Raw genomic sequence first — 17,260 nt, 5'->3', positions numbered from 1 at the left:
AATGAAATGTTTGAAAGGTTTACATGGAAAGTGATTAAAAATGTTCGCTGATTTCCAAGAATTCATACCTCTACTGTACCTTTAATATAGTGTATTTATTTTCGGACAGCTGGCTAATAGTGTCCTGGCTTGTTTGCTGAATTCAATATAATTTCACCGTTTTCATTTCAACGAATTATGAAACAATGCAGGCAGACATGCTTCGTTTCATATAAAATTTGCTGCAAATGTAATTATAATGCCGTCTAGCAACTACCTTGGCAAATGGCTAAGTTACTAACGTATGCATTTCGATACGTTGCAACAATGTGGAGAAGACCTTACACACATATAAACACATTTGCTGGAGGGAGTGCTGCAATGCAACAGCGAATAAAGCCATTTTCATTTTATGATCCATCTTGTGGGCGCATAAAAACGCTATTAAAATTAAAGACGCTGAAGCGAGCGTAACGCCAAGGAACGACGTGACAATCAATGCGAGCGCCAATTTTTGGGGTGGCAGTTCTTTGAACTCGTTACTCATTACTCGTAACACGCGTATGAGTGTGTGCGCTGTTGTTGCTTGAAGAAAGCTCACAGGCGACCAACAGGATGTGGTGCGCGCTTTTATTCTTGTTTTTATGTGTGTGGGTGTACATGTGTATGAGTATTTCCCGAAGCAATTAAGTGGCTTTGTGTGAAACGCTCCGCGATACAATGTAGTCAATCTATAAATGTGTTTGCTGCCTTATTTGTTGTTGGCACTGAAGACGATAATTGGAGCAATGAACGGTATAGTCCTTATATGGACGTTAATAGTTATAACGTCGGCCTTATGTTTGTGGGGAGTGGCGGACGTAAGTTGAATGCATTGGGGGTTTTTATGCAGCATTTAATTAGTTATACAAAGAATTTGAAAATTTTGGAAAGCAGTAATACCTTTTAAGCATTGAATCATGAAATTATATGGATAATTATTGTTGTTGTTATTATTTACAAGTTTTATTTTAAATACTGCAGGAATAATATTTTTTGATGCGATATTATAACGAGGAGAGTAGTCCTGAGTCACTGGTCCATTCCGAATGTCGTGGGAACGGATATAAGTCTGGTCGTTACGGATTCAAAATAAATTAGTTGTGTAGTAGTCTTTTTATAATATTTTTTTGTGGTAGAATACAAAAATCGAAAATTTTGGTATTAATCCAAAATGGACTAGTTGTGGGTAGTCTAAATTTTGTGCAGAAAACACAAACAATTTTAAATTTGTTGATGCTTATTTAATAGAAAACAAACGAACTTCCAGGAAATGGGCCAAAATGTACTAGTTTAAATAAATTATAACAGACTTTTTGCTTTAACCTGAAAGCAATTATAAGCAGAAAATCAGCTTTACCGCAGTCAATTTAGGTTCTAAAGCTTAGAACCCATATGTGTTAGTTATCTTAAGTGATAAGGTACTGCAGGATTACTAAAATCATATAATTCAAATTACTAAAAACACTGCAAAGAACACATAAAAATAATCAAAAAATACCCAAAAATTAGACTTATAAATAAACAACTTTTCCAAAAAAAAAAAAAGACTTATTGCTGTTTTTCATCATTAAAAAATATCGAGAGAATATCGAAACAAAAAAAATATCAATAACAAAACCAAAAGAAGGAAATATAAGTTTATATAAAAGAGAAAAAAAATATATAGAGACCAACTATATAGAAGTGGGGGTGGGGGGTGAGTATTACTTGCATGCAAACAAACGTACAATGGCCGGCCTATGAAGCACCCAGATACCCACTTTGGCCATCTGAGCTTGAACGCCCTTAGCTTGTAGACCCTTGACGGCACCCTCGGCATATGCTGGCAACTCGAAGTCGACAAAGCCATAACCTGAAACGAAAGAATATTTTGTTTTTGTTTTCGGCACGTGAGATAAGCGTGTTTATTTTTGCATAATGTTTATTGCGATTCAAACAAAGAAAGTTCCCGTTTCGAAAAAGTGTGCATTTTATGTTTAATGAGTATAAAATTTATTTTCAAACAGTTATGAGTGGGTACAAAGCATTTATGTGGAATTGAATCAAAAGTAAAAAAAAAAAATGTGGAAAAATTTCAAGTTTTTTATTTTGAAACAAAGGAAAACAAAAACAAAATTTTCATTGAGATAAAAGAAAAAAACAAACAAAAACACAAGAGATTAGCATTGTTTATAATAATTCGATAGTGGTACTATAAATTTGAGTGATCTGGTTGAAAATCGAATAAAGAAGCCTATAACAAAATACGAAATTCGAAACAGTTATATATAGAGCATGCGGTTTACGCAGAGATATTATTGATTATTTGTAAATTTTTTTAGAATTTTTATAATAATTATTTAATATACCACATAAAGAGGAATTTTTCTTTACAAATTTGTTCTAAAATAAAAAAAAAATTATATATATGTATTCTTTACATTAAAATTAAGATTTTTTCATCCGACATTTAATTACATGTCTTTACAAATATTTTTTATTTAATTATTTTAATTAATTTTGAAAAATATTTTTGTTTAAATAATTTTTTCTTTAATTATATAACAATTTTTATAATCATTTATCTGTATTTTTACAACTTAATTGAAATTTAATCCTATTTTGGACTGTTACTAATTAATTTAATTAATTTTCGATTTGTATTTCGTTTTAGAGCTTAACAAATTTTCGGATTCTTACAACAAAAACACACATAAATAATAAAGATGAGAAATGGTGAAGAAAAAAAATACCTTTACATTTGTTTGTTGTTTTATCTAAAATAGCCTTGGTTGAAATAATCGTTCCATATCTGAAATGAAAATATTACATTTAAGTTTTAATCAAATGTAATTGTAAAATTTATAATTTTTTATGCACATTATAATATAAAATTTTTGACTAGGTTTACATTATATTAGGTTGTCAAAAAAGTCTTACGGTCTTTCGCTAGTTGGCGCTGAGAGCGCGTAGTTCTAGTTTTAGTCGTCGCATCGGGTCATGCCATATACCTTTTTGGAAAGCTCATTTCACGCGCTAACACGTGTTTGATTGGAGCAAAATAAAGAGAAATTAAGGCATATTTTACAGTACTACTACGATAATGGCAAAAATGCATTTCAAGCCGCCAATAAAATTTGTGCAGTTTATGGACCCGATACAGTTTCCATTTCCACCGCATAACGATGATTTTCGTTCTGGTGTAGAGGTGGTCGAAGATGCGCCACGCTCCGGAAAGACCTGTCGTCGAAAATTGCGATAAAATCGCTGAATTGGTCGAAAGAGACCGGCATAGTAGCAGCCGTAGCATCGGTCAAGAGCTGGGCATRAGTCATCAAAAAAATTTTTATGAACAATTGAGAATTCAATAAAAATACCGCAAGACTTTTTTGGCAACATAATATTTAATGGGTTAGACGTGGATTTTATAAATAACTAATTCTTCTGCTAGACTCGTACTAAAATACCTGAATTCCCTACATTTATTAAAAGCATCGTCACTCCCGGTATACCGTTGTTGCTATTTTTGTTGTTGTTATAACGTTTAGCTAGTCTCTGTTAGTAATGTTCAGATAAGTTGCAATCGATGTCAATCCAGGGTAGGCCTAGGAAACGTGATGGTTCGACGGTGAGTCCGGGTATTATTTGATCAGATGGTATTTTGCCTTTCCGGTCAATAAAATGGAAATTACAGGAGTATCTGACTTTATGCGAGAACATAAAAAGGGCAGAAGTCAAAGAATAACAGTTATTATTGCTGCATAGGGCTGCACGTGGATTTTTGCAACAATTTATTGTCAATGCGATACTAATTGGCAAATAGGGGTTTAATTGCTCAAACTCACAGCAAAATATCAAAGCTCATAGAATTCTTTTGTCAACATAAATTTTGTTAATTCGTAATCTAATTTTTATGTGCATAAAAATCCAAAAAAATTCCACTTAAATCGACTCGTTATGATCATTCGATACTTACTGTGCACACATAGATACTAAATCCTTATCGGTTGTGCCTTGTTGCAATCCTCTAATATACAAATTTGTTTTTGACAATTGTTCACCTTGTTGCTGTGTACCGTTACTAGGACCCATTGTTGTATTTGTATTGGTATTACTCAGACTAGTACTTAAAGTTCCGCTCTGTGAGCCGGTGTTTGATGAGCTGCTCGAGTTCGTATTACTTGGCGATGCTGCAGTTGGTACACGCTGACCGTACTGAAAGTAAAGCAAAAGAGTGGACAAATAAGTAAAAGCAATTAAATAAGCACAAAAGTAAATGGTATAAAAAGTTTAAGAAATTTTAAAAATAAATACAATTTTTGAATATCATTTGTGAGTTCAGAATTTGCATAAGTATATGCGATATGTATTCTCATAAACTATAGACTTTGTGATACAAAAGCATTTAACTCATATTTGAAAAATATATATATTATATCACAAAATTACCCAAATAAGTTTTCAGTTCCAGATAATTACTTCTGAACTTACATTATAATATATTACAATCTCACTTAAATGATATACAGTGTATAAATTTTGCTTGTGAACTTTATGAATGAAGTTTTTTTTTATTAATTACGTTGTTTGTATTTATTTATTTTAGAGATAAAACTAATGAAGTGTTTTCTTCAATTTCATTACACTCACATTTAATTGACTTCCGCTGACTATGTATAACGTGCGAGAAAACACCTCACTGTGAGAAAAATACAGAATAACAATAAAATTACGTAGCTCATTTTAAGAGATACCTGATTAATAATTGAACACAAATTGGGTATTCTATTATACAAGTAGACGTAGCTATTGTATCATAATATATTTACTCTGATTTGCCGATTGAAGTATACTTGCGACGAGCTCTTTCTAAAAATTTCTCACGCACGAGCTCGCAAGGCTAATTGCGATGAGTTGAGGATTTGATACTTTGAAAAGTACACATATTATGAATGAATATTCAGTTTACCGAAAAAATAACAAACGAATAGGGTCATACAAAAAATGTACTATGTGATCAACGGCAGCAAATTCTCGAAAGATTTCTTGTACTTTCTAACAGAAAACCTGCGACTAAATATAAACACTTATCTACGAATATGTAGAAATGATTACATTAGTGAGTACCATAAAAAAAGGTTACTTTCATGCCATAATGATAGTTAAAACTCTTCAACATGTTAGAATACCTGCCTGTTTTTCCTTTATTACTTATTATAATACCCTTCACAAACGAACTTGATTGTGATCAATTAGATTGTATGACAGCAGCTATATGATATATAGGTCCGAAACGAATAATTTGTTCGAGGATTATACTGCTCTCTTCCAAATATCTTGCGAAATAAAAAAGTTCTCCAAACAAGAACTCGATTTGGATTTGTCAGTTTGAATGGCAACTACTGAGGTTTTTAATAGGGACGCTGCAGAAGTAGACCGATAGGTACAGTAGACGACGTCTAATTTTTCTGCTCTTTTGATATTTCTCTTCACTAATGTTTCATCGTGGAAAGATATGCGATCCAACAAGTTGAAATTATTAAAATTTTCTAACGAAATTCGGGTTCAGTGACCCCAACTTTAAGAGCGGTACGTCCAATTTATAGTCGTCATAATCGTTCTGTCAGATCAACAACTGAGCGTCTGTGAATAAACAGACACACTACAAAATGTTCCCCTGCCAGTGAGACAAAGAATTTCCCGTAGTGTCGAGAATATTACTGAAATACCTAAATCAGTGTCTCACACGTCGTTCTCAAGCATTGGACAGAGATGCCTCTGTGACGTCATTGTGACGAAATTCCCGAAAAGTTCTTGGCCTACATTCTTACAAGATCAAATGAAATCAGTAGACTATGTTCCAAGAACTGAAGCCGCTTGACCTCCAGAATCGTCGTATGTTCGTGAATTGGTCTGAGCAATAAGTAGAAAAATACCCGGATTTCTTCAAAAAATCTTCCTCGGTGATGAGGCTCAATTCTGGCTGAATGATTTCGTCCATGAGTCACCATAGCATTCCGAAAAAAATACGGTTTGGTACAGATTATGGGCCGGAGGCATAATTAGGATGTACTTCTTCCGTGCTGATCAAGACCGGCACGCTAATGTGAATGGGAATCGCTACGGCTCAATGATAACCGAATATTTTTGACCCGGTTTGGATGATATGGTTCCAACAGGATGGCGCCACAAGCCACCCAACAAGTGTCACATTCGATTTATTGAAAAAACGTTTAATGAACGTGTTATCTCACGAAATGTCCCAAGTAATTGGCTGAATAGGTTGTGCGATTTGACGCCTTTAGACTATTTTGTGTGGGGTTACGTCAATTCTATGGTCTACGTCAACAAGCCAGGAACGATTGATGAACTTCGTACGAATATCGAACATGAAATTGCAGCAGTATCGGCCGATTTATGCTTGAAAACCGTCGAAAATTGGGTTCAGTGTTTGGAAAGAAATCAAGTTCCATACATAATGGCATCGAATGTACCTTCGCCGGCATAAAGAATCTGATGTTTTACTCGGTTTATTATTTTAGAGTAGTCCACAAAATACTCTACCGTGATGCAACAGTGGTCCAACTCGTGTTTATATACTAGCATATTTCTACAACTAAAAACAGTTTTGAAAGTGTTTTCAGACTAGTAAGATATACCCATAGGCACTCTATGGAGTACTCCTAATAAAACGCAGAGCTGGATTATATGGTCGGGCATTAGAGCACCGCAATATCAATTTGGTTTGGAGTAGACTATGTTCGAAATACTTTTTCATTTACTCTTTATTTTGGCATGCTGGTAGTTCAACGTAAATACCATACATACTGTGAGCACGTAAACATTTCAGCTTTCTTCGAGACATTTTTGCACTTGTCATTGCTTAGAATGTTTTTGTTGCGCAAAGTTGATGCGCGTGTGCTATTTTATTCGCACACACTACATATAAGTAAATCCAGTATGATATCTGCTATACTATCAATACATATGTATACATGTGGGTGTGCGCAAACATGTATATTTGTATGGGTGTTTGCGTGCTTGTTTGCTGGCGTCACATAAAACTAAGTCAGCCGCCATCAGTGATATAATTTCATTATCAGAGAAGTTCATTGGCATGAAGAATGCGAACAACATGGAATGCGATCAAATGAATGAACAATAACAACAATAACAATAAATTGATAATTTTCTCTGTATATAAAATGTATATGTTTTCTTTTAGATAGCTGCTTGTAAAGAAATTTTATTGTTCAGAAGTATGTATGTAGCTATGGAATTTTTTATATAGTTCACTGTTATTTTATGTACATACTGAAATTTTTATACTATTATTAACATAAGTCAATTTAAAAAATTTATTTTTTTTTCAACCAAAATATACTAATTATTTACAAATATATTGTGACAAAGAAGTACCCGGAAATTGTAAATAAAATGCAAAATATTTTATAATTCATCAATATTTATATGTCACCTGCGAAATAATCCAGATGTAATACACACATATGCCAACAATTTTTGTAGTTTTCGAAACGCTTTCATAAACACTTTTTGTTATGGCCTTCAGCTTCTCCAGCGAATTTTGTTTTATCTCTTCGATCGACTGAAAATGGGGTCGCCGGAGCGGCAATTTCTGTTTGGGAAACAAGGAGCCGAATCTGGTGAATATGGTGGTTGGACCAAAGAGATCTGTTTACGGTACTCTTTTAGAAAAAATGCAGCTTTATAGGGACGAGTCGATCAAGAACGCATTTCATACCCAAAATCTCTACCAAACTCATTTGAACGGACTTGCGAGTGATGTCAAGCTCTCTTGCCATCTCTCTAACACTTTCCTGACGATTTCTAAGTACCATATTCTTCACATTCTTTAATATTTTCATCAGTTGAAGAGGTCGAAGGCCCTCTAAAACGAGTCATGTCTTCAATGATTTTTCGACCATCTTTGAAGGCTTTGCACCACTCGTAGGATTGTGTTTTTGAATCATCGTAAGCCTTTTACAACGATTCCGCATACGAAATTTGACTTGAAATACAAAATTTGAGATAAATTCTCAGCTCAACAGTATTTAGTTGCTAATGGACAGTGCTGCCATATTCTTACAAGCAATGAATTTCGAACTTATAAGCTTAACTTCAATTAAGATTAAGTTAAGTTCAATGGCTGATACCCAAGATAAGCGTTATACTTGGACTGTTAAAGACAATTTCTTTTTAAGTTAGAAATCTTCTATAGTTGCGTCTCATGTGTTTATGAGCCTAATAAATCTGGATAAATGAATGTATGAAGGTCTACAACCCTAAGTGTGCTTGGTTTGTTATCACAGAGGTTTGAGAGCCGAGAAGGATATATTTAGATGATTTTATTAAGCAAATTCTGATTTGGAAAAGATCGGTTAAATTCTTGACCACGTGGAAACGGAAATATTGCTGATGGTGAGAAACCAACCTTGGGTTAGAAGTGTCGTTCGACTTTAAATATAAGCGGTAGTCTACGTATTTTCCAATGCTTCCAACAAAAGCCTTACAAAATATAGGGTTTTTCAATAGGCTAGTACAAAAGTTGACCGATATGGAGAGTAAACGACGCCATATTTGTTCCCGCTCTTTTGAAATTTCTCTTCATTCAAGTTTGCCATACGATCCAATAACGAGTCAAAATTATTGAAAATTGACTACCGAAATTCGGAGTCAGTGGCCAGCTGAGTCGATTTAGTCATGTCCATCCATCTATGTTCTTTATTCCTGAAATTCTGCAATTGTTGTTTTTTCCCAAGAAGCTGCTTATTTGTCAGAACCGCCGATTTTCATTTAACAAGATATCTTCAGGAAATTCGGCATGGATTATTATCTAAAGCAACGCTATAATCTTCGACAGAGTTGACCAAAACAAAATTAAATTCGGGAAAGTTGAAAAAAAGTTACAGCTGTTCAAAAATGAGTGAAAATAATGAGGAAATTCGCTGTATTTTGAACCTTTTTGTATAAAAAAGGAAAGAATACCACGAAAGCCACCTATGTATATCAGTTCGTGTAGCACAACAATGTCTCTGGAAATTTCGAAATTTCTATTTACACTGATGGAATAATATCTCCAGCGAAAAAGCGGCAAAAAATGGTCGACCAAATGGTACTTATTTGTTTATTTATTTATTAGAATAAATATAAAAAAACAAGTTGAAGTATTTATATATAGTATACAGGCCACTAATTTAACAAGTAAGGAAGGGCTAAGTTCAGGTGTCACCGAACATTTTATACTCTCGCATGATAAAGTGATAATCGAGATTTCAGGCGTGGTTGTGAACCGATTTCACCCATATTTGGTGCATGTCATCAGGGTATTAAGAAAATATTGATGAATTTCATTGAAATCGGTTGAGTACTTCCTGAGATATGGTTTTTGGTCCATAAGTGGGCGACGCCACGCCCATTTTCAATTTTTAAAAAAAGCCTGGATGCAGCTTCCTTCTGACATTTCTTCCGTAAAATTTAGTGTTTCTGACGTTTTTTGTTAGTCGGTCAACACACTTTTAGTGATTTTCAACATAACCTTTGTATGGGAGGTGGGCGTGGTTATTATCCGATTTCTTCCATTTTTGAACTGTATATGGAAATGCCTAAAAGAAACGACTCTATATAGTTTGGTTTATATAGCTATAGTAGTTTTCGAGATATGTATAAAAAAGTTAGTAGGGGCGGGGCCACGCCCACTTTTCCAAAAAAAAATACGTCCAAATATGCAAGCTTTCCTCCCAGTGCGATCCTTTGTGCCAAATTTCATTTTAATATCTTTATTTACGGCTTAGTTATGACACTTTATATCTTTTCGGTTTCCGCCATTTTGTGGGTGTGGCAGTGGGCCGATTTTGCCCATCTTCGAACTTAACCTTCTTATGGAGCCAAGAAATACGTGTACCAAGTTTCATCATGATATCACAATTTTTAATCAAGTTACAGCTTGCACGGACGGACGGACAGACGGAAAGACGGACGGACGGACAGACAGACATCCGGATTTCAACTCTGCTCGTCACCCTGATCACTTTGGTATATATAACCCTACATCTGACTCTTTTAGTTTTAGGACTTACAAACAACCGTTATGTGAACAAAACTATAATACTCTCTTTAGCAACTTTGTTGCGAGAGTATACAAACGGAATTCTACCATAGCTATATTTATATATCATGTGGCTAGAAAGAGCTCATCAACCATTAGCGCTTTAATTACGGAAAACTTCGTCTGCATTCGAAAATCCATGTAAAAAAAGTGTTTAGCATTAGTCTCAGCTAACGAAAATGGAAAGCTGCTGTCATGATACCATAGCCTTAACGAATATTGTCGAGGCGAAAGTATAATTTAAGACCAAAGTAAAAGAAAGACAACATAATATAGATCCAACTTGTAGTTAGCTGAGCGCAGATGTATCCAAGTGCCCTCATACAACACTGTGCTATGTATTTCAATTTACTAAAGGATGTATACATATGTTAGTTCCTGCCTACGTGGGACCATAGTACATAGGATCATATTCATAGGCGCGTATAAATTTTTGCATTCATTATTCGATGTTGCGACGAACTAGTGGGCACTTGTCCCATTATTGGCATGTAAAGTTAGTGTGGCATGCAGCAAGTTGCGCGCAAGGACATACATATGATGGTGTGAAAAGTGGTAAGTAAGCACACTTAGTAGCGTGAATATTTCTATAGGCCTCAGGGCCCAAAAGAAAGGGACACACTTCTATGTATAAATACATGTACATTTGTATGTAGGAAGTAGCTAGAGCGGCAACGAAAACGCTGCAGCCGACATTTCGCAACTTTATCACCAACACGTACGAAATAAATTTAATTTATACACACACATATACAAACATACTCTCTTTCAACTGCGTATGCGCTTACCGTCATGTGGGGTTAACGGGGTGGCACATAGAAAGGACATTTCGACTGTCAGCGCTCACGTTCGCATGCGTGTGTTTGTTGCGCGCATTATTTATTATTATTCACCAGCCTGACTACTATTTGGTGCATCACACTTGTCGCACGCTGTTGGCTCTATTTAATGCTGGCAAGTTTGTTTTTGTGCCACACAACCACCACCCGCACTAAGAGTTGTATGGAAGTACGCACGCACACACACACACACACACACACTTGCACTTACACGGGCTCATGTTTTGAATTTTTGCCTGGCGGCCATTATTGTCGCTCCCCTGCTCTTATTTATCATTTTATTATGAATTCACACATTCAAGTGCATGTCCATGTGCATATGACTGTGTGCGTTTGTGACGCTCTGTGTCGCGTAGGCATAACTTTGCGCGCCTCTGTGGCGTAGTTAATGTAAATGAATAATAATCCATTTAAAAGCATCAAATTGACATATCGTTGTGATTGTGTCGACTGCTCCGCCTGGCGAAAATGGCGCAAATATGTAATGAGCGCCACAAAGAGCGCATAAACGTTTGCTTATGTACACCGCATTCCTTATGAAATTATGAAAGTATTAGCACTTTGCCAGTGAGCGCTAGATGCGTGCGTCGTTGTTTTTATTTTTATTAAATTTATTAAATCTAAGTCGGCTTCCTTTGACTGCTTATGCTTTCGTATTTGTCGCATTATGGTTTGTATAATTTTAAGTCTTCGTGTAGAGCAGCTTTACTAATCCGGCTAATAGGCCGTTGTGCAAGCACTACAATTGCCGACCCTCATTATGTTCATCCTGCTTCCAAGTGATGCTCAATCAAGCACAATTTAATAACTCGCTCTATTTGATGCATTTCTTCCACCCAATACTCAATTTTTCATTAAATAGGAATATTGAGAGCCTTTGACGATATTCTCTATCAACTCTCAAAAGGTTGGACATTCTCACAATTGATTTTTCTGCAAGTTTTGTTCTTCATATAAAGATCTGCCAATGCAATTTTAACATGCAAATTTTTGAGAGAGAGAGGCAATATTTTTGGAACCAGTGATGCACCTTTTTTAGTGCCATCGGAGATCGCGTGTATTCTTAAAATACAATGCATGTCTGGAAAGTAAATAATTGGACTGATTTTCTTCCGCCGTGACTGTACTTCGCAGCGTGCGTACACCGACTGGATTCGGTAGAGGGTGTTCCTAGCTACCGAATGGACACTTGTCTTTGACAGTACGTGGGGAGTCAGGAGAAACATTTTCGCGCGACGTGTTTCTATGAGTGGTGTAAGCCAGATATGCGGTCAAATTCTGTGTGAAACTCGGTAAATCTGCTATAGAGGCGTTTGATATGATCAAGTAGGCTTACCCAGATGCTGCCTGACTACTATTTGATATATTTCGGAGGCACTAGGCTTTTTTGGATGGGAAGAGGTCGCCGATGAAGACCGGAAGAATGAGCAAATCCAAAATGAAAACGATTATCATTGTCGTTTTACACATCAAAGGCATCGTACACCATAAATTTGTTCCTCCTGGACAAACCGTCAACGCTAAGTTTTACGTCGAAGTCCTCAAGAGACTCAAACGAAGGGTCGATCGTGTCCGGCAAGACATCGCAACCGATTTGAAATTGCACCCGTTGTCATGGTCACACTGCCTTTCCTGTGAACAACTACCTAACCAAGACCGGCATCCCAACACTTCCGCAGCCGCCCTACAGCCCAGATGTGGCCGCCCTAGACTTTTTGTTTCTTGCCTGAAAAGGCCGCTGAAAGGCAAGATTTTTGAGACGACAGAGGAGATTAAAGCAACATTATCCCGGTTCTCAAGGCTATTTTGGAAAATGCCTTCAATGACGCCTTCAATGCTTGAAAACCCGCGCTGCACCGACGCCGAAGGAGCCTATTTTGAAAGATTTTAAGGCATTGTAACGATGGGTTCCATAAATTTACTAAATCAATCCGGTCCTATTACTTTCCGAACAAACCCTGTATGTATAAAGGCACCCATAAAATTTATTTAGTATTTATTTTATTCCCAAAAATTGTTTTTATAGGCTGTTACACTAGGTGTACCCTCTTAAGAGGTACGGGTTTCCAAAAATCGAATTATTGTCTTATTAACTAAAACACCTCTAGAATACAGTCCTAACTTTTCCGAATGATCCGATTAATAGTTCCGGAAAATTGCGTCGCCTTGGAGGAGTGACATTCAATTCATTTGAAGTTGTTTAGTCCAAACAGAGCGCCTTATGAAAGGTCGAATACCAAATCTTTTCTATATCACTTCGACGTTAGTAAGAAAAATTTACTCTTTTGGTTGCATACCCATTCAAGTAAGTTAAACGCTAGAGAGTCTTAGTTAAATATTACATATGGTCGTAAAAAAGGAAATAAATGATTTTACAAGGGTATTTATAATGAAATTTGTTTCTTCGAAATAATGTTCTAAAAAAATGGAATAAAATTAATTCTTAACCTCGAAGCGGTGATTCCAAGATTTTAAGTTTTGTTTGCACTATTCTTCCGTCATCATCAACCGTGAGCCAAAAACTTTTAATTTATATAACCGACGTCTATCACAAAAACTCCGTTCCCACGACAGTCGGGTCTACGAAAACTGGAACGGACCCGGATTTTTATCCGGCAAAGGACTGTCAACTCGGCAGAATTCTGCCGTTACAACCACAACAACAACCAAAACTCACATTTTTGGCTTTGCGATTTGCTAAAACATTTTACAGCTTAAAAGAACAACTGCGCCAATAATATTTCCTTTATACCAAATATAATTTTGTCTGGAAATTGTATCTACATTAATAATAATTGAATAATATTGAAAGATTAATGAGGCTTAGCGGAATTCGGAGAAATCAAGGGCTTAAGACTAAGAAGCGCTTTCCAAGCGCAAAGAAATTTTGGGACATTAATAAGCTTCAAGGGTCTTTATGTGCTTAAAGTACTTGTCTTTAAAATACTTGGAAATTCAGCGCTAATTAGTCGCAAAGTAAAAGTCAGTCGACGAAAAGAAGAAATGAATTTACATTCATACAATTGTACGTACATATGTATATTAACGAGGAAATATGTAAAGCAGTTAGACACTGCAAAATGAGGATTAGAAGAAGATCAAAATATTTAACATTACATATACATACATACATACATATACAACATAAGTTGATTGTATGGAAAGAATATTAACAAACATTACAAGTTAAGTCGGCTAGAAGAATACAAATGCAAAACGGGCGAGGTGAACTGCTGGGCAAAAAAGACCTTTTATCTAAAATTTCGAGCGAAAACTCATTCGTCGAAATATTTTTTTTTCTATATACATACGTATGACTGTCAGGCCTTCAGTGATAAGTGTTTATCGCGAGCAAGTATTTTTGATTATTACAGATTATTTAAAGAGGGTTGAAAACGCGTTGACGGCGAACCACTTCCAGGACGGCCATCAAATTCAGCTGATGATCAGCGCGTCAATAAAAGAAAGGAATTGGTGCTTGAGAATCGACTATTAACAGTCGATAATCTTACTGGCATCTTTGGAATATCGGAAGGATCAGTGAAAACCATTTGAAAGATCATTTCGACCTGAAAAAAATGAAAGTAAGATTGGTTCCAAAATCATAAAATTTTTTTCGAAAAACAGTGTCGTATTAACGTCTGTGAAACAATGCTTTCCGATCACTAAGATGTCATGGAACGTACTGTTACTGGCGATGAGTTTTTGGATCTATGTGGAAACAGAGATCAATTAGACGAATATCGTGGCGAAGGTGAGCTGAAACCGCAAAAAACACATCAAAGCGTGTCAAGAATCAAGGTGTGGTGCACTCCGAATGCATCCGAATATACCCGTGGTAAGGCTTGCCTGTCGTAAGAGGCCACTAAAATCCCGCATGCACTGTGTCTGTCATTCTGGGCTTGCCCTGAATTTCACCATAGGCCATGTCAGATGTTGTGCTACAGTATTCATCGTAAAACATGGTTACTGCACTCTGTATTTTTTATTCCTGGTATTCGACCGTGTTTTCGTTTACGAAGGGTTTTACGAGACACATGTCAACATACACTTGAGTTCTTAAGGGTTCCAAGGAATTCTTGGGGGCTCAACTGGCAGTAGCGCGAGCTACAGGTCACACCAAAGACTAAAACATGGTACCACGGGGAGCAGTCAGCCCTTGGAGGAAACTCCAATCTGCTCATTGGGTTTTTGGCCCCTTGAGGAGATTCGTGKTGGCTGTGGTTTAAACCTAAATGCAGGAAGGGCATTATTCCGATGTGGAGTCGCACTGCGGCCGGGTGCCGGACCCAGAGTATGGCAGAGGTTTTAGATGGGCCTTGTACCCGACCAAGGTGGCTAGGGTGTGCTTGTCTACCCAAACCAATTGGAACCAAAGTATAAGTGTATGTGGCGGCACTCATGCTTTGGTTCTCCAGAGTATGGTGCAGGTGCATGCACTTATGCTTTGGGGCGCTGATCAAYGCATTGTTTTGATCTATGTGCTTCTAGCAATAGAAAGCACCGTGGGGTTAGGCCTTCGCAGGCAGGAACTCACGTAAAACCACAACGGACTGTGTTTCGAGCAATGGAAAAAACTTTGACACAAATGTATTGGGGCCAAGAAGGATTACTTTGAGGGGTTTGACATAGATTCTTAAGAATAAATTAAGAATTTTAAAACTATGAACAAAGTCTTACTATTTTTTGCTCATAGCAGTATTTCGACTTTAATATACCTAATTTTGTTTCCAATTAAGTTTAATTTTTGCTTAAAAATTTACCATTCGATTGTTTACAGTAACGTGCGAATGAAGTCATAATAAACATTTGGCTGAAATATGTGTGTAAGTATGTATGCAGCTCTGTAATTGGAACGGAAATAAAGTCTATAAAAGTAGAAATTTTAGAAAAAATCGAGTACGCGACTGTAAATTGAACAATTTGCGTGAAAATCATAAACACGGGCCAAAAATCGTACGGACGCCGTTGTTATTATTGTTTTTGTGGATCACGCTGTTTTATGGTTATCTGTGAAATTATCGCTTTAGCTTAGAATTTTATAGCAACGTTTTTATATAATATCTCATGTTTGTTTCTCAAATATAAAGTATGCTGTTGTTTTTAATATCACTAAAGTTGAGCACAGAGGGGTAAAAAAATTAGAAATTATATAGTTTGTGTAGACTGGGATAAATGGCATATAAATTTTGACCAAACGAGGGTAGGCCAATATATTTGGGTCACATACGGCATGAAATATTGGGGAAGGGAAAGCTGCTGGCGAGGTGGATGTCCCATATGTGCACACTGGATAACAAGGGCAAATTTATGAATCTTTTTCGCGACCGTCCGCGAAGCATGGTTTCGCTAGTACATATTAGAGGCGAAGTCGAACGTTCGAAACTACAACAGACTGCCTTTCGAATAGAAAGGTGATTACCACAGGTTTACAAGGTGTTAGTTTTACTTTGACTAGGCTACGAACTCCAATTTCCTTTGTTTTCAAAGGTAAAAATATTAATAGCCGAGCAAAAATTTTGATCAAAAGAAGAGGTTTGCGCTTCCAAGCAGGCCTACTTGCTCTAGAGCTCAAACAAATATTCCCAGACTGGTTATTAACTAATGTAGGATAGCTTTGTGATTTTACTCACTCATAAATTTTCCATCATCGTTCGAAAATTCAAAAGTTTTTACTACGCCCTGTACTTTTGATTAAATTTACGAATTATCTGAATAAAAATATTTTTAAATGGCCATACATATATTCTGTGGAAATCAGAGAAGTAAATTAAAATTTCATACAATATATATGTGGCATGTACATACATATATACATACATACATATGTGCTTCCCTGAAGACATACTATTAAAGTTCAATATTAATGTTGTAAAAGGCAGATTTTTATTTTAATTTTCGAACAACACGCAGCCAATATTTATTTCATTAAACACGCACGTTCGTCCAACAATATGGTGTGATGAATGATGGTGGCTGGCATGTGGTTCGAGATCCCACCCATCTTTACAATATTACTAAAAGCCGCACTCGTGTGCAATGTGGGTTAAGGGAAGTGATTTTCAAGGACTTGCGCTTTTATGTGTGTTTAACATAAAAGAAAGAAAAATGCTAAAATTGGTGAGCGCACAAAAGTGAAGAGCACACGTGACCTACAAATAAAAACGTATACAAGCGTATTATGTTTATATTTTTTATATTTTTTGAAGGATGTACCTATTTGCTTATGAATTGACGAATGAATACGCCTCTGCTGTTATGTTTGTGTGTATATATGGTATTTAGTATACATATA

At 36.1% G+C, this 17,260-nt stretch overlaps 1 protein-coding gene across 8 annotated transcripts in view; it reads right to left on the bottom strand.

Moving 5' to 3' along the window:
* Positions 1 to 17,260, bottom strand: part of LOC108976791 (protein alan shepard) — a 536,538-nt gene that overhangs the window by 17,434 nt on the left and 501,844 nt on the right. For 5 of the 8 annotated variants that reach the window (XM_018946124.1, XM_018946122.1, XM_018946119.1 and 2 more), the window contains exons 3-5: positions 3,977 to 4,215; positions 2,754 to 2,812; positions 1,749 to 1,873 (exon numbers count right to left, since the gene is read on the bottom strand). In XM_018946124.1, coding sequence (XP_018801669.1) covers positions 1,749 to 1,873; positions 2,754 to 2,812; positions 3,977 to 4,215 — 423 coding nt within the window. The remainder of the gene's footprint in view (positions 1 to 1,748; positions 1,874 to 2,753; positions 2,813 to 3,976; positions 4,216 to 17,260) is intronic. The other 3 variants (XM_018946123.1, XM_018946127.1, XM_018946121.1) reach the window with 2 other exon arrangements.

The sequence above is a fragment of the Bactrocera latifrons genome, unplaced genomic scaffold (genome assembly GCF_001853355.1).
Source record: "Bactrocera latifrons isolate USDA-ARS-PBARC rearing strain unplaced genomic scaffold, ASM185335v1 scaffold_8, whole genome shotgun sequence".
Classification (NCBI taxonomy): Eukaryota; Metazoa; Arthropoda; class Insecta; order Diptera; family Tephritidae; genus Bactrocera; species Bactrocera latifrons.
Note: the sequence above shows the minus strand (reverse complement) of the source record. Positions and strands in the feature narration are given on the sequence as shown.